Source organism: Adiantum capillus-veneris, chromosome 13, assembly GCF_014529385.1.
Source record: "Adiantum capillus-veneris isolate H3 chromosome 13, ASM1452938v2, whole genome shotgun sequence".
Classification (NCBI taxonomy): Eukaryota; Viridiplantae; Streptophyta; class Polypodiopsida; order Polypodiales; family Pteridaceae; genus Adiantum; species Adiantum capillus-veneris.
In genome coordinates, this window is record NC_140943.1 from 43,254,106 (window position 1) to 43,280,260 (window position 26,155).

The 26,155-nt window shown below is 45.0% G+C and overlaps 1 protein-coding gene across 2 annotated transcripts in view; it reads left to right on the top strand.

Moving 5' to 3' along the window:
* The first annotated feature begins 2,252 nt into the window (after positions 1-2,252).
* The window catches only part of LOC147443884 (Photosystem II reaction center PsbP family protein), a 41,957-nt gene continuing 18,054 nt past the window's right edge, over positions 2,253-26,155 (top strand). Inside the window, exon 1 of one of the 2 annotated variants that reach the window (XM_086526692.1) lies at positions 2,253-2,654. In XM_086526692.1, the coding sequence (XP_086382818.1) occupies positions 2,303-2,654 (352 nt within the window). In that variant the 5' untranslated portion in view covers positions 2,253-2,302. The remainder of the gene's footprint in view (positions 2,655-26,155) is intronic. The other variant, XM_086526691.1, reaches the window with a different exon arrangement.

Sequence of the window (26,155 nt, forward strand, 5' to 3'; positions counted from 1 at the left end):
AGTGGTTAACTATTTGTGTGTCGTAATTGGAGATTAATGCAAGGAGGTTGAATGGAGGCTTGAAGAGGATAACTTCATGATCAAGAATCTATCATCGGATGTGAGATTTGGGATAGTTAAGTGCTCTCTTTCTAAGGTTAAATACTCCGCATGCTTTAATCTATCATTGGATGTGAATTTTGTGAAGGTTAAGTGGTTAACCTTAGAAAGCGAGCACCATGGTAACTTACTTCATTCTCAATATATGGCAATGTTCTTGCCACATCTGTTAACATTCCACCAACATTCTCTACAATATGTGATGCCCTTGGGATCACTTTGGTGCAAATATCCTTTGGATATCAATGCCTTTTAAGAAAACAATAATTCTTTCCAAGGCATTGACTTCTTCCTTTGCATTGTGCATACTAAGAATTAACACCTCTCTCTTCATTCCATTGGCTTTCTCTTGAGTAACTTTTCACATCACCTCACATAAATCTCTTTCTATAGCAAAGTGAGGCATAGCGTGTGGGTCTCTCTCTCTCTCTCTCTCTCATAGAGAGAGAGAGAGAGAGAGAGAGAGAGAGAGAGAGAGAGAGAGAGCACATCACACACACACACGTGCAAAATATATATATATATATATATATATATATATATATATATATATATATATATATATATATATATATATATATATATATATATATATATATATATATATATATATATATAGAGAGAGAGAGAGAGAGAGAGAGAGAGAATATAATAGAGATTTTATTGTCGTATCCAAAAAGTGGAAAAAGGGTTTGAAAACAAAAGGGACATTGAATAAGGCTAGCCTAGTGGCAATCTGTGCTAATTTTGCTACCTTCGTCTTATTTGTTCCCAGACGGCGACGAAGGTTCTATTAATAAAAGCACGAGTTGTAGAGGTCTAATGAGCTGTATCGTGGCGGTAAACCAATGGCTACCATCGTGTTGGAAATAGATTGAATCCCCTTCTTCATATTTTTTGCTACTAAAGTATGCAGCAAGGCCTCTCTTCTGAGGGGGGTCACTTGATGGTAGGTGGGTCCAAAAAATGAAGGTACCCACTCTATGCGTTCCAACTAGGACGTACGCATGTATCTTCCTCTTTACTGCGCTTTACCATCGCCCCATCTGAACCCAGCCTAAGTTTCCACCTAAGTTTTTTGTTGGGAAAATTACCAAAATACCCCTCTAATTTGAAGAAATTCTCAAAATACCCTTGTATCTAATTTGGTTAGATTGTTCAAGATTTTCTAATCTTCATTTGTTTTTGACAATTGAGATCTGTATTTGAGTGCTCATCATGTAATTTCTCACCAGTTACCATCGCAAAAAAGCCAATTATGTCTAGATATAATAAAGCAACTCATCTTCAAAGCCTACATAACCAACTCAAATAGTAGTTTTAGCATCTTGTATGATAGACAATCACTCTTCTTGTGAAGACCTACAAAAAAATTTATTTTTTGAGAAATTTACTCTCACAACCAGGGGTATTTTGGGAATTTTGAAAAATTTGAAGGGCATTTTGGGAATTTATGACAAAATATTGGGGGTATTTTGGGAATGTTTAAAATTTGAGGGGTATTTTGGGAATTTCCACAAATTAGAGGGGTATTTTGGTAATTTTCCCTTTTTTGTTTATTGCTGCTATATATAGCTGACACCCTCGTTACTAATTGACACCTCCATTTGGAGGTGGGATCAATGGCTCACGATCACCGGTTGATCGTGACCGTTGGATTGCTTACGGAATGCAAAAGATTTCCACTTTCTCGGATCCGAGACTTGAACCCACTACCCTCTCCCCCACGGGATTGACTCTAACCACTAGGCTCACGCGCTCGTTGAAAGGTGTGTGTGGGATAAGTTTATAGATCACGACGTCGCGGACAAGTTTACACCTAGCTCGCACCGAGTTCGCACCGAGTTCACACCAAATTTGGTGTGGTGTGCAGGCCCTCTCCAATTCACACATAATTCACACCGTGTTCACGTCGAGTTCACACCAAGTTCACACCAAATTTGGTGTGTTGCACATATCTCCAAGTTCACGTCTAATTCACACTTACTTTAAATGTCGATCGGACGACCCGGATTGCACCCGCCTCGCGACGCCTATTGTGGGCCATTGATCCCACCTCTCTTGGGAGGTGTCATTTAGTGACGAGGGAGCTGACACCCCTCTTTACTGGTCAATTACATCTTAGACTTTAGCACCTTTTATCAGCTTGTTAAGAAGCACGATAGACTAGAGGACTCCGTGGCCACATAAGGAAGTTGGGTGCATGAGAGACGCAATGGCTACAGGTCTTAGCCGACCATACCCTTGGAGCCGGAACAGGGAGTTTCGCGGGATAAACAGCAGCCCCTGCAGGACCTTCGTCATTAGAACCTTTGAGAGAAGTGGGTTCTGTCCACGAAGCCGCAGGTTACCTGGCCATTCCTCCCTCTCCGTAATGAGAGCGTCTCAACCACACGCCTCCTTCACTGGAAACCGCAAGGAGAGGCTCCATGTGCTCCCACCTTGTCAAGATCAAGCATTGTGTTGCAAGGCTATTGGTCGCAGAGCAGCCTCGGCCCTCCTCTTCCTCACAAATTTTGAGCCTTTGAAACATTGCAACACGGCATTGGCAGCTGGTATGGTTCCTTAGTCCCTATAATGAACTCACTTTTTTGTGATCATCATTGGCCGTTGCATAGTTGGCTAAATTACTGTTCGTTGAAGTCGATTAGGGGCACTTGAAATAAGTAGTGATAAGCTTTTTCAATAGGAGGGAACAAACTTACAAGGCTCTCACATGGTGAGTTTGGATACTCACACACATGAAAAAAGCTAGGAATGTTGAAAACTTGGGCTCCTTTGTGCTGGGGAACATTTGCAAATGTTTGGAAGTGGTGGGCATGTTTGAATTACTTATGGTCGAAAAGTAAAGTGTCTCCGCACGTGAAAATGGATTGATGCAATCATGAGATGAAGAAGCTCCAAAACTTTCTAAACCAAATTTGAGGATCACCTTTGTACTAAGGAAGTAACGCACGGTGCTGTAAACTGAGGGCACCCCAATTTAGGGTTGACACATCTAATAAAAATGCCACCCTATACATATAATGATTTGTGTTGAAAAAGCTAATGTGCCATATCAGCTAAATTTATGCCTCATTAACATAAAAACCAATAAATGGGCAAAACGGACTGACAATGCATATGCACGGGCATTGTAGATCATCACCATGTGGTGATGGCATATCTTCAACTCTCTCTCTCGCGCAACTTTGAGAAAGATATCTTCACTAGAAACAATGGAGCCTGACAATTTGTCCTCAAACATAGCTATATCAAAGTCCTCATTCGAAAGGACCAAGAAAACTAGTTTTGAGAGAGAGAGAGAGAGAGAGAGAGAGAGAGAGAGAGAGAGAGAGAGAGAGAGAGAGAGAGAGAGAGGTCTAGTTTGCTAGGCATCTTAGAGCAGTTTGTACATATTTTTGGCACTTCTTTTATGTGTCCAATACAATTGCAGATATTTGTTTCATCTTCAAAGGTGGTTGTATTTAACTGGAAGGGCACCACGGGCTGATGGAAATAACAATTGGAAACAACTTTAGCACTCAAGCACTTGAACTGAAAGCGAACAACACACTTAAGATGAGTCATGGAGTGATAGAGCTTCATTCCCAGATGCATTGGCCTCTAACGGTATTTCTTTATTATTGCTCTTCGTAAGTACAACTGTCGGGGAGTGCCGGAAAATAACTCCCCCTAGGCTTATACGTAAAGGCCTTGGCTTGCTTTTACAAGTTTCAAAGCGAGTCCAAAAGCTACAAAAGTCAACTGCTTTTCATAATTGCTGAGTCAAGTGTCCTACAACGTGCCATGTCAGTCCGTGTTTCTGACGCAAAACACGGCATGAATATCGCCGCAAATCATGGGACTTTATGGCCATATTTTTGTCCGTCCTCTCCATGTCCGTCCAAGTCAACTCTTCCTCCTCTCTTAAGGTCCCGTCTAGGCTATGGCACATCATCCAATTGTGACATCTCCCCTCTAGAGAGAGGTAATTGTGCTAAAGTTTAGGCATCTCAAGTGAACTACCCAATGTGATCCCAATATTTATTTTGGCTTTAGGTATTTATTTTACTTATTTGTCGAACTCTGAGTAGGGCAATTTGCTAAGTTGACTATATAAGTACACCTAGTGCCCATTGTATAATCGTCAATTCATTGCCAAGGTTGGTTGGTTCAACAATCTCTCTCTCTCTCTCTCTCTCTCTCTCACCCAAGTGTGGTAGATTGGTTATGCCATCCCTTGTGAAAGACTTGTCTTGAGTTCAACTCTCCTCGTCGGCTAGATCTTTAAGGTCTCTTGGAATAGTTTCCTACGATGTTAAAACTCTCTTCTTCTCGGGTGTGTGTGTGTGTGCGCTAATAAAAGAGGAAAATAGTATAACCTTTCTATCACCCAAGTGTGGTAGATTGGTTATGCCATTTCCCTCCTGAATAAGTGGTCTTGAGTTCAACTCTCCTCGTCGGCTAGATCTTTAAGCTCTCTTTGGATAGTTTCCTACGACGTTAAAACTCTCTTCTTCTTGTGTATTCACCCCATTGCTTTACGCTTCCGCATCATCGACTTTGACATGGTATCAGAGCTTTGTGTTCGGTGATCGCAAGGGGGCATGGTGGAGAAGAGAAACCGAAGAGAAGCTATTGTGTTATCTTGCCATCGGTGTTTTTGAAGAAAAGCTTAGGTGTCGGCGTTTTGAAAGGCTGGGAACAGAAGGGGGGCAAGCTGTCCACCAGCATTGTGAGTCTCTTGTGGTGGCGACAGATAGCTCTTTGCTTGTGTTTTGAAATGCTGTCGAGCGGAGCCTATTGAACCCGCCGATGAGGCTCATTTTCACAGTGGAAACAAGGGGCTTGGCGCAGTGTTTTGAAACGCTTGCAGTGGAAACTCGTGTGCTTATGCTCTGCCGGTAATCTTGGTGGCGTTTTGAAATGCTTGCCGTGGAGGGGCAAAATGACGACAATGTGTGGTGCTCTCAGCCAGTTGCTTTTGGCAAATTTTGTGAGCATATTGAAATGCTATGCAAGGCAATGATTGGGGACTCTCTCAAAGGGCTGCATTCTGGTTGGTGTTTTGAAATGCATTTTGGTTATAGTGGTATCAAAGCTCAAAAAGATTCTTCTTCTACGGAGGATCTGATCCCTTTTGCAAAGCACACAGGTTTTTGTGAAAGAATCTTCGTGTCCCGACCCCGGACTTATCAGCCACTCCCACCCTTCGTCCATCGCGCATCGGGGCTCCCGTCTTCATGTTCAGTCTTAAAGGGCATAAGCCATAAAGATCCCTAGATTACACATGGGTTTTCATGGAGAATCTGACAGAGATAACGCCTCTCGATGGGCAAGCAAAGAAAGGTTGAAATCCGGCGCGGGAATTGAAGAAACAACGAAGAATTGGAGAAATTTTTGGAAGGGAAGTTTGTCAGAGTGGAGTACAAACGCCAAGTGCAGGTTGACACGTGTGTGAAAAGATTGATGAAGTGCTCCAGAGACCCAAGATTTGCGAAACACCTGAAGAATTACCCAATTGATAAGATTCACTCGAGATGGCGTTAGGCCATTGATTATCCTCTCAGGTCGGGAGGAAAGCTGAAAGGACAGAAGAGTGTAGAAGAGGGGAAGCTGTACTTTCAGAAAGAGATGGATAGAGCTCTTGACCAGAAGATAAACCAAATAATGAAGGCTTGAAGCACTCTTAGAAGAAAAGGAAAAAACGGTGGATCTCCCTGGTTATTTGGGCCTGAAGTCGAGTTTCGAGGTGGCAAGCAGATCTAAGAAGTGTGCTTGTTTCGAGGATGACTCATATTTTTCTCTTCTTCAGCAAGTTCCGACAATTCGCTGTCGTCTAGTTTTAGAGAGGATGAGAAAAGGCGGACGAAACGGAGAAAAAGCAAGAAGGACAAGAAAAGTAAATTTTTGAAAAAGTCTAAAGGGCATGGAAGGCCATTTAGTAGTTTGGAGGAGGAGAGCTTGTCATCTTCTGACAGTGAGCAGATGAGCAAGAAGACCAAGGAATTCAAGGAAGAGGGTCAGGCCGTTAGGTTTGAGACGTTTTCAGGCTACCAGGACACCATTTGAACCCTTGAGTTTGTACAACAGATTGACGTCACCTTCTCGGGAGGTGGTTCATGGAACACTCCAAGGTGCGAAGGGCGGCATCTTACTTGACATAAATTGCACGGATACATGTCAGGTGCAGCAGAAGTGTTTAAGGATTTAGCTCGGATCTAGTACTCCCACAAACACAAGGGACACTTTACTTCACTTGAGAGAACTGAACTGAAAGAGAGAGAGAGAGAGAGAGAGAGAGAGAGAGAGAGAGAGAGAGAGAGAGAGAGAGAGAGAGAGAGAGAGAGAGAGAGAGAGAGAGAGAGAGAGAGAGAGAGAGAGAGAGAGAGATGACATTGAATGTCAGTTCCCAAACCCTCAACGCCCCCCTTGCTCTGTTGCCAGAGCAAGTACTTTCGTTTGTCTTGCACAATTCTCATACAAATTTACAATGACTAAATGTTGAGGTACTGATGCTAATGGGTATTGATGCTGGGTATTGGTACCGATGCTACTGATGCTGGGTACTACTGGGTCTACGTCGACGACGATGATGTCGACAACGAAGTACTACTGGGTCTATGTTGAGTACGAGGTTCTTGATGGGTGTGGATCTATGTCGACGACGCCGAGGTTCTTGACGGGCTTGTGGATCTGCGTCGACGACGATGACGAGGTTCTTGATGGGTTCTATTTCGACGACGAGGTTCTGTGGATCCTTATGCCGATCCAAGGTACCAGGGGTCCTAGGTGCCGGGGTACTGTGCTGACAACGACGACGACGTTGCAGCTGAATGTCGGAATTGCTAGCGGTGTCGACGATAAGGGGTCTGCAATCACGACGAGGCTAGGCTAAGGTTCTGGTGGCTGTCACAAGACGGGCACCACGTGTCAACGGAAAAGAACAGACCGAACAAACTTTTAGCACTTCAATAACAACTGAACTGAAAGAGAGACGACACGGGGAGTGGCGAAGTTCCAACCCAAGAGAGTATTGGCCCCAAACCTTGGCGCCCCTTTCGGTATTTCTTTATATTAGTTGAACTCAAAACAATGCCGGTACTTGCGCTTTGCACCTTCTCACTGAAGTGTACCAGAGACTCAGCCCTATGCACTTATTTAAAGGCCCTTGGCCTTGAAAAGCAGTTTACATGAAAAGCTTGAAACTCAAAAGCAATTGGCCCAAGGGTTGGTGCTGAAAATCAGCGAGCGTAAATCACAGAAATCCATATAGGCTGCCACGTCAGCATAGTCAGCACGAAACGCGGAAATCCGTACAGGCTGCCACGTCAGCAAGTCAACGCAAAATCCGGGCGTCCGTACAACATGCTACAACGTCATCAATTGAATACGCAAGTCCTTTTGTGTGTGTGTGTGTGTGTGTGTGTGTGTGGGTCTTGCTTTATTTATTCTCTTTAGGTCATTTGGGCCCCATCGGACGGGGTCACATAAGTTGGCGGGAACTTCTTAAAAATAAGACCCACTCGGCGAGGATCTGTAAGTTGGTGAGAACTTCAACTTCTTCTGCTGCTTCTAGGGTTTAGGCCCCTCGGCCCAGATCTGCAAGCTGGCTCCGTTCTTCAGTGGCTTGACATGTCAGCAGTTTGTGACATCCTCCCTTCTTGAAAGAAAGAAATTGTCTGCGATTACAAAATATCTGCAAAACAACTCAAGTTAGCTCAAAAATTTTCGAGGGACAATCAATTTGCTCTTTTTTTGTTAAGGAGTTGGCTTCTCCTTTCGGCTCTTTTGTTAAGGAGTTGGATTCTCCTTTCATCCAGATCGGAACTCTTGATATTCCGACGTAAAATTAGCCATCACACCCAGACCGCACTGATCTTCCATGGGTGTCTTGATGCACTTAAATTACATACCCAGGCAATCTCATCCAATTAGGAATATTCAGTAGTTGGCACATCACAATGCAACACAAATGCTCACATATGCATGTTACAGACACAACAAATAGCGCCGCTGAGCACTACCCCCAGACAAACGGTCTGCGGTATGAAGCTACTCAACAACTACCTCGTCACTCCATCCGCAAATAACCTAAATAGGTCCGGGCCATGAGCTCATGTAAGGTGCAGCGGAATGAATGTTGTATTTTCTCAAGATTAGTGATCCTTATTGCTCAAGGTTCCTTTTAGTTCTTAGGGAAAGAGAGAGCTTTCCGTCTTATGGAGAGTGCTATGATCACGAACAAAGTGAGTGGATATTGTGCGTGCAAGTGAATGAGACTGAGAGAAGGAGAGAGAAGAGATACGACACCCGAGAGGTTGTAAAACCCTCCTCCGAAGGTCCCACTCTCGTCGGCGAGAGTGGTCTACTTTGATTGCACAAAGGTGTACAATGCGTATGCAATGGACTGATGCAATGGGACTATGCCGATGACGACGACGACTTGATGGCTGAAATCTGGGATCTTCTAATGGCTGATTTTCGGGACTGTTTCGGTGGCTGAAAATGACTGTTTTGGCTGCGTTTTCTTGGGCTAAAGATGGGGGAAACTTCGGCAACCAACTTGGGGTGGTTCTACTGCGACTTGTCTGCTGAAAAATCTGCGTTTCTTCAAGGCTGAAATCTGCTGATCAAAAACACTGAGAGGGCTGGTCCAAAAACGCTGAACTGTGGCACCTTTTGGCGGAGAATCATCAACGCTGGGCTGTCCTTTTACTTGCCAAAAACGCTACCGCTGATCTGCTACAAAAACGCTGAAATCTGCTACTGAAGCTAGCGTTAGTCAATGGCTGAAATCGTTGATGATTGTCATGAGAAAAACGCTGATCTGCTATGGGTAAAACGCCAGGCAATGGTGGTTGACGGCGATGCTGGATCTAGGAAGCTATGGGAGAAAAACGCCAAGGGAGGGGTGGTGATGGCGATGGATCTGATGCTGAGGGGGGTACTGCTGAGAAGTTGTCTGTTGAGCGGGAAGCTCCTGCTGCCTCTTCTGCCAGAAAATGCTAACTTGGGTTTGCTTATATATTACCTTAGCAAAATTGCCCTACCTACTTTTGTTGGAAAGTCACTTAAAAATAATAAGTGAAAATACCAATAAATAGGAAAATAGGCTAAATGCACTGGAAAATTCCCCTAACTGATGCTAATGGATTTTGATGGGAATTCTGATGATCATGCTGTGTGCAACTGGAGGATATGCATCTATGCTAAGTGACTTGGCATGCACGGTCTACGAATAGACTCACAAAAGAGCCAGATCACTGCTAATCTAGACTTGATTGAACTGACTGAACTTTGCTGTGGTGTAGCTTGTCCACGGACACATAGGGTTGGGATGTGTCACGTGACAGCTCAGAGGACTATACAACCAAATGCTCCCTAGACTGCAGCTTGCGTCGCTTGGAGGTTCAAGCATACAACCAAACGCTCCCCAGACATCCCATCTGCGTCGCTCGAAGGTTTTCTGGCATACAACGAAACGCTCCCTAGACATCCCGTCTGCGTCGTTTTCAGGTTCAAACAAATATCAAAACAACATTTCTCACTACTGCTCCCGGGAGTAAATCACCAATCAATGAAACCAGTATTAAAACTAGAGTCAAATAGTTCAAATTGGCACCAAGACAGGTTTAAAACATATAGCATCCATTTCTAACAAATTTCAAACAATACTTTCTCACACAGTGTTCAAAAGTAGCTAACTATAAAAACAACTAGAGAGTTCATTCAGGGTTTTGTTCAGACAACTGGCTTGCCCTTCTGCATCACGGTGATGGTTCGGTTCTGAACGTGGAGAGTCGCATCATTCTTATTGTGCCAAGGCATGCCCAAGAGAACGTCGCAATTGCCCAACTTCATATGTGGAAATCGGCTTTTCCATGATAATCTTGGATAGTCACTGGAAGAGTACCAATGAGCGGTACCACTTTTTGAGTTTTCCCCGTGGCTAGCTCAACTTCAATTTCTGCACCCTCTGCATCATAATCAAAGTGCATTTGCTTCAAGATTTCTATATGGATGAAATTCTCTATAGCTCCGGGGTAAAAGAAAATTAGGGCTTTCAAGCGGTTGACTTTGCCATATGCTCGACACAATTCATTTGTACTTTCAAGGCGTATGCCATAGATATTGAGGACTAGTCCAATAGCGGGTCTAGCTCTCTTGGCTGGAGGTGGCCTTGAGGATTGTTCTGTCGTGGGAGCAGAAGGTTTCTCTTAAGATGTCGAGGTTCGCTTAGGACATGTAGTAAATGTATGCCCCGTTCGAAAACATCCGAAGCATCGGCCTTCTTTGTAAGGTGCAACGGAAGTGTGTTGAACTTTGCTCAAGATGAGTGCTCCGAACTGTGCTCAAGGGTTCCTTTTACTTACGGAAGGGAGAGCCTTCCGTTCCTTTAGTGAGAGAGTGCAATGGACACAAACAAAGTGGAGAACACTGTGTATGAAGGTACATGAGACTGAGAGATAGAGAGAGAAGAATACGACACCAGGAAGTTGTCAAACCCTCCTCCGAAGGCCCTTCTCTCGATGGTGAGAGAAGTCTATTCTATTGATTGCACAATCTGGTACAAGATGCTGATGCAAATCTAAGTGGTGCTATGTCGAGGTCGACGATGCTAAGGCTGAAAACTGAATGTTGTAAAGACGAGCGGACGACGACGGTGACTGGCTGAACTGGTTTTCCTTCTGCTATTTCTTATTGGCCGATTTGCTGTCGCAAAAAAACGCTGCCCCTTGCTGGTCCAAAAACGCTGACTGCTGCAGGTGTAAAACGCTGATGTACTGGTCCAAAAACGCCACCATGCCGGGCTGAAAACGCAGGTTTAACGCTGTATAAAGACGCTGGTCTTGAGGCTTGCAGAACGCTGGTTCCACTGCTTGAAAAACACTGAAGTGCTGCTGTTGAAAACGCTGATTTGAGAGTCTTCGACCGTTGGTTTGCTCCTGATATTCATGGCATACGCCTTGAGAGTACAAATGAATCGTGTCGAGCATATGGCAAAGTCAATGGCTTCAAAGCCCTTATTTTCTTTGACGCCGAAGCTACAGAGAACTTCATCCATCCAGAATTCTTAAAGCAGATGCACTTTGATTATGATGCAGAGGGTGGAGAAATTGAAGCCGAGCTAGCCACGGGGCAAACTCAGAAAGTGGTACCGCTCATTGGTGTTCTTCTAGTGACTATTTAAGATTATCATGCAAAAGCTGATTTCCACATCATGAAGTTGGGCAATTGCGACGTTCACTTGGGCATGCCTTGGCACGATAAGAATGGTACTGTAAGGTGGAGCGGAATGAATGTTGTATTTTCTCAAGATTAGTGATCTTTATTGCTCAAGGTTCCTTTTAGTTCTTAGGGAAGGAGAGAGGCTTCCGTATATGGAGACTGCTATGATCACGAACAAAGTGAGTGGATATTGTGCGTGCAAGTGAATGAGACTGAGAGAAGGAGAGAGAAGAGATACGACACCCGAGAGTTTGTAAAACCCTCCTCCGAAGGCCCCACTCTCGTCGGCGAGAGTGGTCTACTTGATTGCACAAAGGTGTACAATGCGTATGCAATGGACTGATTCGATGGGACTATGCCGATGACGACGACGGTGATTGACGACGGCGACTTAGGCTGAAATCTGTGATCTTCTTTATGCTGAATTTCTTGAACTGTTTCAGGGCTGAAAATGACTGTGGTACTGCTGTCCTTATGGCTGAAAACGATGGGTGTGTCGAGGTTGATGCTGAAGACAAAAACGCTGATGTTATGTACCTGTCAGGCTGCGTTTAGGGGCTGGTTTGCACCTGCTGGAAATGCTGCAAGGCTGAGGCATACATGCTGTGAAAAACGCGACAAAACGTTGAAGGCTGATTTGCTAACGATCTTCAAAAACGCTAATGATGGGGCTGAATTGTCTGAGTCAAAAACGCTGGATCTTAGTGCTCTGCTAGCGACCAAAACGCTGATGCTTGGGCTGCTGCAGAGGGGTAAAAACGCCAAGGATGGGAACTTGTAGGCGAGGCTTTTGTGAAGAAAACGCCAAGGGAAGTGGGAGGATGGCGAGGCTAAGTGTTGAGGGGGGTACTGCTGAGAAGTTGCCTGTTGAGCGGGAAGCTCCTGTTGCCTCTTCTGCCAGAAAGTGCTAACTTGAGTTTGCTTATATATTAACTTAGCAAAACTGCCCTACCTACTTTTGTTGGAAAGTCACTTAAAAATAATAAGTGAAAATAACCAAAAATAGGAAAATAGGCTAAATGCACTGGAAAATTCCCCTAACTGATGCTAATGGATTCTGATGGGAATTCCGATGATCATGCTGTGTGCAACCGGAGGATATGCATCTATGCTAAGTGACTGGGCATGAAGGGTCTACGAATAGACTCACAAAAGTGCCAGATCATTGCTAATCTAAACTGACTGGACTGACTGAACCCTGTTGTGGTGTAGCTTGTCCACGGACACATAGGGTTGGGATGTGTCACGTGACATCCCCTCCTTTTCAAAGTGAGGTACTGGTACTGAACTGTATGGCGTCGAGGGAGATCGCCAACAACATCCTGAATCCTGGAAGGGACTCTTCGTTGGCACACTCTGCTGTGTGGGTCGAGCGGTACTTGAACTTCATAAAGGTCTGCAACGCTTGCTTCTTTGGGCCGCGCCGAAAGCGACTCAGTCTTTTGTGGCTCCTTCCTTGCTTCAACTTCGTCTAGAGACCTGCTTCTTCCGTCTTCGAGAATCTCCATGGCTGAAAATTCCTGAAACCATCTCCAACACAAAACCATGAACATACCCATTCCATGTAAAGTGAAGGAAAAAAATCGTGTCGTCTCTAAAGACTGTGTATGCAATGTAGATGAACATAGAGACGGAGTGACAGCCCGTTCATCAAACACATGCAAACAATGAGGTCGAATCTTTTCTGTTTGATCGAAATCAATCAACTGTGGCAAATCACAATGGAAATGCCCATGCTTGGTGTTCATACTATCATGTGCTCTTTCGGAAACTGTGTCATGCCAAGGAAGAGACATGGAATGTGACTTCCTTACATACAAACTTTTTAACTTTTCATGAACAATCCGCATACATTCGTGCTCATCCATGAGAGAAACGTGCTCAACATACAATATGTTATGCCTAGAAAAAGGGATCACATAAGGATGCTGACTAAAATAGAGAAAACCGTCACGAATGAAACACTCGAACAATGCGTGCGTATCAATCATGCGAACACATAATACTTCCTGTTAGGGTTCTTTCGACCAAGGCTCGAGAGCCAAGATCGCTTCTTCGGGATCTATCGAATCTTCTTGTGGGGGATCTGTGGACCTCGACTCGAAAGCCAAGATCGATTCTTGGTGATTGATCGAATCTACAACGAGGTTAGCTTCGCTAGAAAAAGCATCAACTAACACATCATCCTTGTGAACAATCACATCATCTTCATGCAATTCATCATGCTTGTGAGAAATCACATCTTGATCATGCAAATCATCACGCTTGTCATTGTCATTCAAATCATTATGCAAATCATTATCCTTCAAATCATCATGCTTCTCATAATCATGCAAATTCTGTGTGTCATACTGTGGAGAAAAAGAGATTGAGAGAATCTCCTTATCCCGAATCCTTTCAACCTTGTCTTGCATAGTAGCAATGAGAGATGGAGAAGGAGCAATGTCCTCTCCATGAATGACAATAGGAGAATCACTGTGGGCATTGAGAGTTACAGTGTTAGCCGTAAATTTCATGAGAGCGTCATTATCACGAAACAATCGAATGCCCAAAATCATATCACATCCTGAGAGAGGAGAAACAACAAATCTTCTAGTGAAGGCAGTCTGTTGAATTGCAAACAACACATCAAGGCACTCCTTCGTGATGAGAGCGTCCATACCGGGACGAAAGCCAGAGACCTCGATAGGAGATCTCCGACTAACTTCGAGGCAGGCTCTCTCAACAAGAGAGGAACTGATCACATCATGCATACTACTTGGGTCAAACAATATGACAAAACTGTAAGGTGCAGCGGAATGAATGTTGTATTTTCTCAAGATTAGTGATGTTTACTGCTCAAGGTTCCTTTTAGTTCTTAGGGAAAGAGAGAGCTTTCCGTCTTATGAAGAGTGCTATGATCACGAACAGAGTGAGTGGATATTGTGCGTGCAAGTGAATGAGACTGAGAGAAGGAGAGAGAAGAGATACGACACCCGGAGGTTGTAAAACCCTCCCCTGAAGGCCCCACTCTCGTCGGCGAGTGATCTAACTTTGATTGCACAAAGGTGTACAATGCGTATGCAATGGACTGATGCAATGGGACTATGCCGATGACGACGACGGTGGTGACGACGACGACATGATGGCTGAAATCTGAGATCTTCTAATCGCTGAATTTCGGGGACTGTTTTGGTGGTTGAAAATGACTGTTTTGGCTGCGTTTTCATGAGCTAAAGTTGGGGGGACTTCTGCAACCGATTGGGGGCTGATCTGCTACTATTCATCTGCTGGGAATCTGCGTTTGTCAATGGCTGAAATCTGCGTTTTTAGGGGCTGTTGTACCTCCTGAAAACGCTGCACCAGCATGGCTATTCAAGGCTCAAAAAACGCTGCAAGGCAGCAGTCCTAGCGTTAGTGGTGGCTTGACAAAAACGCTGAAGGGGTAGGGACCCAAAAACGCCAACATAAGGCTGATTTGAAAACGCTATGATGGGGCTGATCTGCAGGTGGGTAAAACGCCAGAAGGTGGAAGCTTCAAGGGGATGGATCTGCTGCTAGAGAAGGAAACGCCAAGGGAGGGGTGGTTATGGCGATGGATCTGATGCTGAGGGGGGTTACTATTGAGAAGTTGCCTTATGAGCGGGAAGCTCCTGCTGCCTCTTCTGCGAGAAAGTGTGAACTTGGGTTTGCTTATATATTAACTTAGCAAAATTGCCCTACCTACTTTTGTTGGAAAGTCACTTAAAAATAATAACTGAAAATAACCAAAAAATAGGGAAATAGGCTAAATGCACTGGAAAATTCCCGTAACTGATGCTAATGGATTTTGATGGGAATTCGGATGGTCATGCTGTGTGCAACCGGAGGATATGCATCTATGCTAAGTGACTGGGCATGCACGGTCTACGAATAGACTCACAAAAGTGCCAGATCACTGCTAATCTAGACTTGACTTGACTTGACTTGATTGAACCCTGCTGTGGTGTAGCTTGTCCACGGACACATAGGGTTGGGATGTGTCACGTGACATCCCCTCCTTTTCAAAGTGAGGTACTGTTACCGAGCTGTATGGCGTCGAGGGAGATCGCCAATAGCATCCGGAATCCTGGAAGGGACTCTTCGCCAGCCCACTCTGATGTGTGGGTCGTGCGGTACTTGAACTTCATAAAGGTCTGCAACGCTTGCTTCTTTGGGCCACGCCAAAAGCGACAGTCTTCTGTGGCTCCTTCCTTGCTTCAACTTTGTCTAGAGTCCTGCTTCTTTCGTCTTCAAGAATCTCCATGGCTGAAAATTTCTGAAACCATCTCCAACACAAAACCATGAACATACCCATTTCATGTAAAGTGAAGGAGAAAAATATTGTCTGCTCTAAAGACTGTGTATGCAATGTAGATGAACATAGAGACGGAATGACAAACCGTTCATCAAACAAATGCAAACAATGAGATCGAATCTTTTCTGTTTGATCGAAATAATCAACTGTGGCAAATCACAATGGAAATCCGCATACATTCGTGCTCATCCATGAGAGAAACGTGCTCAACATACAATATGTCATGCCTAGTAAAAGGGATCACATAACGATGCTGACTAAAATACAGGAAACCGTCACGAATGAAACACTCGAACAATGTGTGCGTATCAATCATGCGAACACATAATACTTCCTATGAGGGTTCTTTGGATCAAGGCTCGAGAGCCAAGATCGCTTCTTCGGGATCTATCGGATCTTATTGTGGGGGATCTGTGGACCTCGACTCGAAAGCCAAGATCGATTCTTGGTGAGTGATCGAATCTACAATAAGGCTAGCTTCGCTAGAAAAAGCATCCACTAACACATCATCCTTGTGAACAATCACATCATCTTCATGCATTTCATCATGCTTGTCTTTTTTATCCAAATCATCATGCTTCTCATAATCATGCAAATCTTGTGTGTCATGCTGTGGAGAAAAAGAGACTGAGAGAGTCTCCTTCTCCTGAATCTTGTCAATCTTGTCTTGCATATTAGCAATGAGAGATGGAGAATGAGCAATGTCCTCTCCATGAATGACAATAGGAGAATCACTTTTGGCATTGAGAGTTATAGTGTTAGTCAGAAAATCCATGAGAGCGTCATTATCACGAAACCATCGAATGTCCAAAATCATATCACATCCCGAGAGAGGAAAAACAACAAATCTTCTAGTGAAGGTAGTCTGTTCAATTGCAAATAACACATCAAGGCATTCCTCGGTGAGGAGAGTGTCCATACCAGGACAAAAAACAAAGACCTCGATAGGAGATCTCGGACTAACTTCAAGGCGGGCTCTCTCAACAAGAGAGGAACTGATCACATCATGCATACTACCTGGGTCAAACAATATGACAAAACAGTGCCCCGACGTACGACCATAACATTTAATGAGAGAATCATCAATGGGAGGGTCCTGAGAAACTGTGGGCACAATCATGTTATCATTCATTGCATTGACACATGTAGTGGGTGCTGTGGGTTCTTTAGATTCATTCGATTCAAGCTTAGGACATGTTCTTTTTATGTGACCCTTAACGTGACAATGAAAACAACGACCTTCTTTAGAATAAGTGCTTTGTTCTTCCGACGTGATGTATCCTCCGACAATTCCTTGTGCTACCTTTTCATCGGGAGTAAGCTTAGGTTTAGCAGTTGTGTTAGCCTTACCCTTAGATTCATTGGAAGAATTCTTTGATCAGAGACTGTTGGTAGATTGGTTAGAAGAGTTATCATTCTTACCATTCTTACCGTTCTTACCGTTCTGAGGAGTCTGCGAGGTACTTGTGGAAGTCTTGTTCTCCTTAGGCTTTCCCTTGTTGTGCTTCATCTTCTGTGCGAGAGCAATTGCTACCGCCTTGTAGAGATCTATTGGATCGAATACCTCGACATCGTACTTGATATACTCGTCCAATCCAAAGAGAAAAGCCTCTTTGCGCTCATCATCCGACATGCGTAATTGGGTACCTAGCTGCAAAACACGATTAGAAAAAGACATGACCGGCATACCATTTTGCTTGAGAGCTCGCCAATCGTCCTTCAATCGTGCAAGGTACTGAGGTGGCATAAACCGCGCCTTGAGCTTGTCTTGGAAATCAGCCCAATCGAAAGAAAGGGGCGTGAATCCATCGGCTGCCTCGAGGTGCATGGCTAGTTGTGCCTCTTGCCATGCGTGGTATCAATTGATGGCATCACCGGCAAGGTACATAGCTACCGTCAAAACTTTGCTATTTCCTGTCTTCTTAGTTGTCGCACAATAAGCATTAAATTGATGCAACCAAGAATGAATAATTGTAGCATCCATCTTACCGTCATACTTACTGAAAGTCAACTTTTCTGTAACTGGATGGTTGGAATCCGCGTCGTGGCTTTCGCCACTTGACGTACTCCCACGATCTTTGGGTGGTTCGGTCTTTGAGGCTAGGACTTGGGCAATCAATTCTTGAGTGCGTAGCTCTCGTCGAGCTTCACGCTCGGTCTCCAAAGCCAATCTATGAGCGGCATGATCGGCCTCCAATGCTGCGTTTCGTGCTGCCGCTTCTTTCTTCCTTAGTTCTTTTCTTTGTTTTCTTGCGTCGCGCTCGCGTGCTAAAGCAAGGCGCTTGTCTTCCTGTCTATCCATCATGACCATCATCTGCTTCATCATTGCCTCCATAGGGTCTGGCGTAGATGGCGAAGGGGGAGGGTTGAAGAAATCATCTCTGGGTGGGGACGGGTCTCCGTCGCCTCTCTCGTGCTCATCACCTGTAGGCGAAGTATCCATTCCGCTTTGGGTGACGACCATGCACTATGATCTTGGGCTCTTAAGCTCGCGAGGAACTTGGGTTCTTGAGGGTCTTGAGGTTCTTGAGGTCCTTGATTCGTGAGAATCTTGGGTTCTTGAGGTTTTCTTTCGCTTGCAAATCGCGTTGGAGAAGGATCTTCTCTTCACCCGAGTTCTATCCTTTTTTGCGGGCGCACCCCTTGGCGGCCTTGCGCTCACACCAAGGTTGCTTTTTCCCACCTCACCTCGATTGGCCGGCCGCTAAGTGCACGGTCCGCTCTCAATGAGTGAAAAGAGACACAAGGGGAGGTTGGACAAGCCCTTCTTTCTTGGGATTCCTGTCACTCTTCAACAAAACACGATTAGGAATCGCCACGCCCAAGTAAACTTGGGTTGGTGCGATCGCAATAAGCAAAAACCATTCTTGTGGTTCTTTCCTTGAGTAATGCAGAACACTTCCAAAGCTCTGATACCAATGTAAGGTGCAGCGGAATGAATGTTGTATTTTCTCAAGATTAGTGATCTTTATTGCTCAAGGTTCCTTTTAGTTCTTAGGGAAAGAGAGAGCTTTCCGTCTTATGGAGAGTGCTATGATCACGAACAAAGTGAGTGGATATTGTGCGTGCAAGTGAATGAGATTGAGAGAAGGAGAGAGAAGATATACGACACCCGAGAGGTTGTAAAACCCTCCTCCGAAGGTCCCACTCGTCGGCGAGAGTGGTCTACTTGATTGCACAAAGGTGTACAATGCGTATGCAATGGACTGATGCAATGGGACTATGCCGCCGCCGCCGACGGTGGTGACGACGACGACTTGATGACTGAAATCTGAGATCTTCTAATCGCTGAATTTCGGGGATTGTTTTGGTGGAAAATGACTGTTTTGGCTGCGTTTTCTTGGGCTAAAGTTTGGGGGACTTCTGCAACCGAATGGGGGCTGATTTGCTACTGTTCATCTGCTGGGAATCTGCGTTTGTCAATGGCTGAAATCTGCGTTTTTAGGGGCTGTTTCACCTGCTGAAAACGCTGCAACAGCAGGGCTATTCAAGGCTGAAAAACGCTGCAAGGCAGCAGTCCTAGCGTTAGTGGTGGCTTGACAAAAACGCTGAAGGGGCAGGGACCCAAAAACGCCAGTATAAGGCTGATTTGAAAACGCTATGATGGGGCTGATCTGCAGGTGGGTAAAACGCCAGAAGGTGGAAGCTTCAAGGCCATGGATCTGCTGCTAGAGAAGGAAACGCCAAGGGAGGGGTGGTGATGGCGATGGATCTGATGCTGAGAAGTTGCCTGTTGAGCGGGAAGCTCTTGCTGCCTCTTTTGCCAAAGAGTGTGAACTTGGGTTAGCTTATATATTAACTTCGCAAAATTGCCCTACCTACTTTTGTTGGAAAGTCACTTAAAAATAATAAGTGAAAACCAAACAATAGGAAAATAGGCTAAATGCACTGGAAAATTCCCCTAACTGATGCTAATGGATTCTGATGGGAATTCCGATGATCATGCTGTGTGCAACCGGAGGATACGCATCTATGCTAAGTGACTGGGCATGCACGGTCTACGAATAGACTCACAAAAGTGCAAGATCACTGCTAATCTAGAGTTGACTTGACTTGACTGGACTGAACCCTGTTGTGGTGTAGCTTGTCCATTGACACATAGTGTTGGGATGTGTCACGTGACAAGAACGGTGCCCCGACGTACGACCATAACATTTAATGAGAGAATCATCAATGGGAGGGTCCTGAGAGACTTTGGGCACAATCGTGTTATCATTCATTGCATTGACAGATGTAGTGGGTGCTGTGGGTTCTTTAGATTCATTCGATTCAAGATTAGGACATGTTCTTTTTTATGTGACCCTTAATGTGACAATGAAAACAACGACCTTCCTTAGAATACGTGCTTTGTTCTTCCGAAGTGATGTATCCTCCTACAATTCCTTGTGCTACCTTTTCATCTGGAGTAAGCTTAAGTTTAGCAATTGTGTTAGCCTTACCCTTAGATTCATTGGAAGAATTCTTTGATGAGATATTGTTGGAAGATTGGTTAGAAGAGTTATCACTCTTACCATTCTTACCGTTCTACCGTTCTGAGGGTTCTGAGAAGCCTGCGAGGTACTTGTGGAAGTCTTGTTCTCCTTAGGATTTCCCTTGTTGTGCTTCATTTCCTGTGGGAGAGCAATCGCTACTGCCTTGTTGAGATCGATTGGATCGAATACCTCGACATCATACTTTATATACTCTTCCAATCCACAGAGAAAAGCCTCTTTGCGCTCATCATCCGACATGCGTAATTGGGTACCTAGCTGCAAAACACGATTAGAAAAAGACATAACCAGCATACAATTTTGCTTGAGAGCGCGCCAATCGTTCTTCAATCGTGCGAGGTACTGAGGTGGCATAAACCGCGCCTTGAGCTTGTCTTGGAAATCAGCCCAACTAAAAGAGAGGGACGTGAAATCGTCGGCTGCCTCTAGGTGCGCGGCTAGCTGTGCCTCTTGCCATGCATGGTACCAATTAATGGCATAACGGGCAAGGTACATAGCTGTCGTCAAAACTTTGCTATTTCCTGTCTTCTTAGTTGTCACAAAATAAGCATTAAATTGATGCAACCAAGAATGAATAACTGTGGCATCCATCTTACAGTCATACTTACTGAAAGTCAACTTTTCTGTAACTGGATGGTTGGAATCCGCGTCGTGGCTTGCGCCACTTGACGAACTCCCACGATCTTTGGGTGGTTCGGTCTTCGAGGCTAGCAATTGGGAAATAAATTCTTGATTGCGAATCTCCCTTTGAGCTTCTCGCTTGGCGTCCCTTTCTGCTTTGCGTTCATTTTGTTCATCGCGCTCGCGTTCGAGAGCAAGTCGATTTTCTTTTTGTTGTGCGACAAATCTTGCGTTTCTTTCGTCGCGCTCGCGGTCCTTGGCTGCTTGGTCTGCGGCCATTCTTGCAATTCTGTCGTCCCCCTCACGGGCTCTTTTGTCGCGCTCACGGTCCTGAGCAAGGCGCTCGCGTTCTAAAGCAAGGCGCTTGTATTCTTGTCTATCCATCATGGCCATCATCTGCTTGACCATTGCCTCCATAGGGCCTGGAGCACTTGGTGGCGTAGATGGCGAAGGGGGAGGGTTGAAGAAATCATCTCCGGCTGGGGACGAGTCTTCGTCGCCTCTCTCATGCTCATCACCTGTATGCAAAGTATCCATTCCGCTTCGGGTGACGACCATGCACTATGGTCTTGGGTTCTTAAGCTCGCGAGGAACTTGGGTTCTTGAGGGTCTTGAGGTTCGTGAGGTCCTTGATTCGTGAGAATCTTGGGTTCTTGAGTCTTGAGGATCTTGGGTTCTTGGGGTTCTTGAGGTTTTCTTTCGCTTGCAAATCGCGTTGGAGAAGGATCTTCTCTTCACCCGAGTTCTACTCCTTTTTGCGGGCGCACCCCGTGGCAGCCTTGCGCTCACACCAAGGTTGCTTTTTCCCACCTCACGTCGATTGGCCGGCCGCTAAGTGCACGGTCCGCTCTCAATGAGTGAAAAGAGACACAAGGGGAGGCTGGACAAGCCCTTCTTTCTTGGGATTTCTGTCACTCTTCAACAAAACACGATTAGGAATCGCCACGCCCAAGTAAACTTGGGTTCGTGCGATTGCAACAAGCAAAGAAAATTCTTGTGGTTCTTGTGGTTTTTTTCTTGAGTAATGTAGAACACTTCCAAAGCTCTGATACCAATGTAAGGTGCAGCGGAATGAATGTTGTATTTTCTCAAGATTAGTGATCTTTATTGCTCAAGGTTCCTTGTAGTTCTTAGGGAAGGAGAGAGACTTCCGTCTATGGAGAGTGCTATGATCACGAACAAAGTGAGTGGATATTGTGCGTGCAAGTGAATGAGACTGAGAGAAGGAGAGAGAAGAGATACGACACCCGAGAGTTTGTAAAACCCTCCTCCGAAGACCCCATCTCGTCGGCGAGAGTGGTCTACTTGATTGCACAAAGGTGTACAATGCGTATGCAATGGATTGATGCAATGGGACTATGCCGATGACTACGACGGTGATTGACGACGGCGACTTAGGTTGAAATCTGTGATCTTCTTTATGCTGAATTTCTTGGACTGTTTCAGGGCTGAAAATGACTGTGGTACTGCTGTCCTTATGGCTGAAAACGATGGGTGTGTCGAGGTTGATGCTGAAGACAAAAACGCTGATGTTATGTACCTGTCAGACTCCGTTTAGGGGCTGGTTTGCACCTGCTGGAAACGCTGCAAGGCTGAGGCATACATGCTGTAAAAAACGCTACAAAACGCTGAAGGCTGATTTGCTAACGATCTTCAAAAACGCTAATGATGGGGCTGAATTGTCTGAGTCAAAAACGCTGGATCTTACTGCTCTGCTAGCGACCAAAATGCTGATGCGTGGGTTGCTGCAGAGGGGTAAAAACGCCAAGGATGGGAACTTGTAGGCGAGGCTTCTGTGAAGAAAACGCCAAGGGAAGTGGGAGGATGGCGAGGCTAAGTGTTGAGGGGGGTACTGCTGAGAAGTTGCCTGTTGAGCGGGAAGCTCCTGTTGCCTCTTCTGCCAGAAAGTGCTAACTTGGGATATTAACTTAGCAAAACTGCCCTACCTACTTTTGTTGGAAAGTCACTTAAAAATAATAAGTGAAAATAACCAAAAATAGGAAAATAGGCTAAATGCACCGGAAAATTCCCCTAACTGATACTAATGGATTTTGATGGAAATTCCGATGGTCATGCTGTGTGCAACCGGAGGATATGCATCTATGCCAAGTGACTGGGCATGCACGGTCTACGAATAGACTCACAAAAGTGCCATATCACTGCTAATCTAGACTTGACTTGACTTGATTGAACCCTGGTGTGGTGTAGCTTGTCCACGGACACATAGGGTTGGGATGTGTCACGTGGCAAGTGCGACTCTCCAGGTTCGGAACCGAACCATCACTGTGATGTAGAAGGTCAAGCCAATCTTCCTCAAAGTTCGTTTGTCCGAACAAAACCTCGAATGAACTCTCTCTACTTGTTTTTCTGTATAGCTAGAAAGTATTGTTTGAAAATTTGTTTGAAATGGATGGTATTTGTTTTGAACTTGTTTTGGTGCCGACTTGAAATGTTTGACTCTGGTTTTAATATTGGTTTCAATGATTGGTGATTTTACTCCCGGGTGGAGTAGTGAGAAATGATGATTGAAAAGCGTTGTTGTGACTTCCGACCTGAACCAGGATGGTTATGCGGGAGGAGTATTAAGAAGTCTGAGCAGTGCTTACTCTGCACCTCCAAACAACACAGGCTACGGTCTGGGGGCGTTTGGTTGTAAAAGGTCTCTATATCTCCCGACACGGACTTTTTTAGGTTATGCGGGAGGAGTGATGAGAGAGTCGTTGAATATCTCCCGGCCCGGACCTTGTTAGGTTATGCGGGAGGAGCGTTCATCGGCGGCTTTATGTTTCTATGTCTTGTAACATGCATATGTGAGCATTTGTGTTGCATTGTGATGTGCCAACCACCGAATATTCCTAATTGGATGAGATTGCCTGGGTATGTAATTTTAGTGCATCAAGACACCCATGGAAGATCAGTACGGTCTAGGTGTTATGGCTAATTTTACTACGCCGGAATATCAAGAGTTCCGATTTGAACGAAAGGAGAAGCTAACTCCTTGATCAAAAGAGCCGAAAGGAGAAGCTAACTCCTTAACAAAAAGAGTAATCTGATTGTCCCTCAGAATGACCCTCGAAAATTTTTGAGCTAACTTGAGTTGTTTTGCAGATATGCTATAATCGCGGACAATTAATCTCTTTCAAGAAGGGGAGATGTCACAAGCTGTTGATGTGTCAAAGCCCCGAAGAAGAGAGCCAACTTGCAGATGCCGGCCCAGGGGCCTAAACCCTAAGAAGAACAAGTAACAGAAGAAGAAGTCCTACCAACTTATGGGGACCCCGTGCGATGGGGCCCCAAGAGACATAAAGGATTAAAATAAAGTAGGACCCACACACACAAAGAAAGTCTTGCATCAATACTGATGACGTGGTAGTTGTATGGTCAAAACCCAAAAATTGCGCTAACATGATGATGGTCCGCTACGACCTTATGGAAGAAACCTAACCCTAATTTTTTGGTGTAGGTTTCAGAATGGAAAATTAGTCGACTTTTCGAGCTCGACTGATGTCGAGATTGCTTTTTAAGTTTGAAATCTGTTTGAGAACTTGTTTGGTGATCCTCTTTGAAATTTGTTTGAAATGGATGGTATCTATTTTGAACCTGTTTTGGTGCCGATTTGAAATGTTTGACTCTGGTTTTGATACTGGTTTCATGATGATTGATGATTTTACTCCCGGGTGGAGAAGTAAGAAATACTGTTTTGGTATTGTTTGAACCTCAAAACGATACAGGCCGATGCTTGGGGAGCGTTTCGTTGTATGTTTGAAAACCTTGGAATGACGCAGGCCGATGTCTGGGGAGCGTTCTGTTGTATGCTAGAAAATCTCCAAACGATGCAGACGGGATGTCTGGGGAGCGTTTGGTTGTATGCTTGAACCTCCAAGCGACGCCGACTGCGGTCTGGGGAGCGTTTGGTTGTACAGTCTTGTGAGCTCATGGCCCAGACCTTTTTAGGTTATTTGTGGGGGGAATGACGAGTTAGTTGTTGAGTGGCTTCATACCGCAGACCGTTTGTCTCAGGGGAGTGCTCAACGTCGCTGTTTGTTGTGTCTGTAACATGCATATGTGAGCATTTGTATTGCATTGTGATGTGCCAACTACTGAATATTCCTAATTGGATGAGATTGCTTAGGTATGTAATTTTAGTGCATCAAAACACCTGTGGAAGATCAGTGCGATCTGGGTGTGATGGCTAATTTTACCACGCTAGAGTATCAAGATTTCCGATCTGGACAAAAGGAGAAGCAACTCCTTGATAAAAAGAGCCGAAAGGAGAAGCCAACTCCTTGATCAATAGAGCCGAAAGGAGAAGCCAACACCTTAACAAAAAAACAAGCTGTCAGGTGCACATCTAACCCTATGTGCATGTGGACAAGCTACTTCAGGTCTACGGTTTAGGTCAGCTTAGGAAGTGTTTTGGCACCTTTGTGAGCCTGTGCGCAGGCCGTGCATGTCCAGGCACTTAGAATAGTTGCATATCCTCTGGTTGCACACAGCATGATCATCAGCATGACGGTCAGTACCCATCATGAGCATTTTATAGTGCACAGAACCGATTTTCCGTATTTATCCATTTTTCACTTATTATTTAATAAGTGACTTTTGTTGGAAAACTGGGTAGGGCAAATTTGCTGTGTGTCTATAAATAAAACCTAGCGCTAGCTTTCTGGCAGAAGAGGCAGCAGAAGTTCTAGCAACTTGCAGTGCACCTTCTCAGCAAGACCGGCAGGAGACTTAGCGTTTTCAGCCACAAGACAAGCCTTGCGTTTTTGGACTTCCCAGATCAGCCAGTGTTTCCAGATTCCAGCCCTTGGTGGTTGCAGATTCCAGATCAGGCCTAGCATTTTTGTATCTTGCCTTGTCTAGCGTTTTGCAGTTTTCCGGCGACAGATCAGGCCCTAGCATCAACGTTTTCAGTTTTCAGCATTTAGACACAGCAGATCCAGCCCCTAGCATCGTAGATCTCACCTACCCGTAGCAGATCCTTGCCGTACAGTTAGATCAGCCAGCGTTTTTAGATTCAGCCCGCTGTCCGCAGATTTCAGCATCTGCGTTTTCAGCGCATAGTCGTTGCGTCATTGCCCTCGCCGACACAGTGTCGGAATTCAGCAGAAGTCAACGTTTTTGCAGATTTCAGCCCGTCCTCGTTGTCGTCATCATTGTCGTCGACATCGTCGGCAAGTCCATTGCATCTAGACCATTGTACGAGACTTGTGCAATCAATAGCATAGACCTCTCTCGCCATAGAGAGGGGGGCCCTTGGAGGAGGGTTTGAGAACCGTTTGGTGTCGTATTCTCTCTCTCTCTCTCTCTCTCTCTCTCTCTCTCTCTGTGCACCTTCATTCCCAGTGTCATTCACTTTGTTTGTGATCATTGCACTCTCTCATTAAAGGAACGGAAGGCTCTCCCTTTGTAG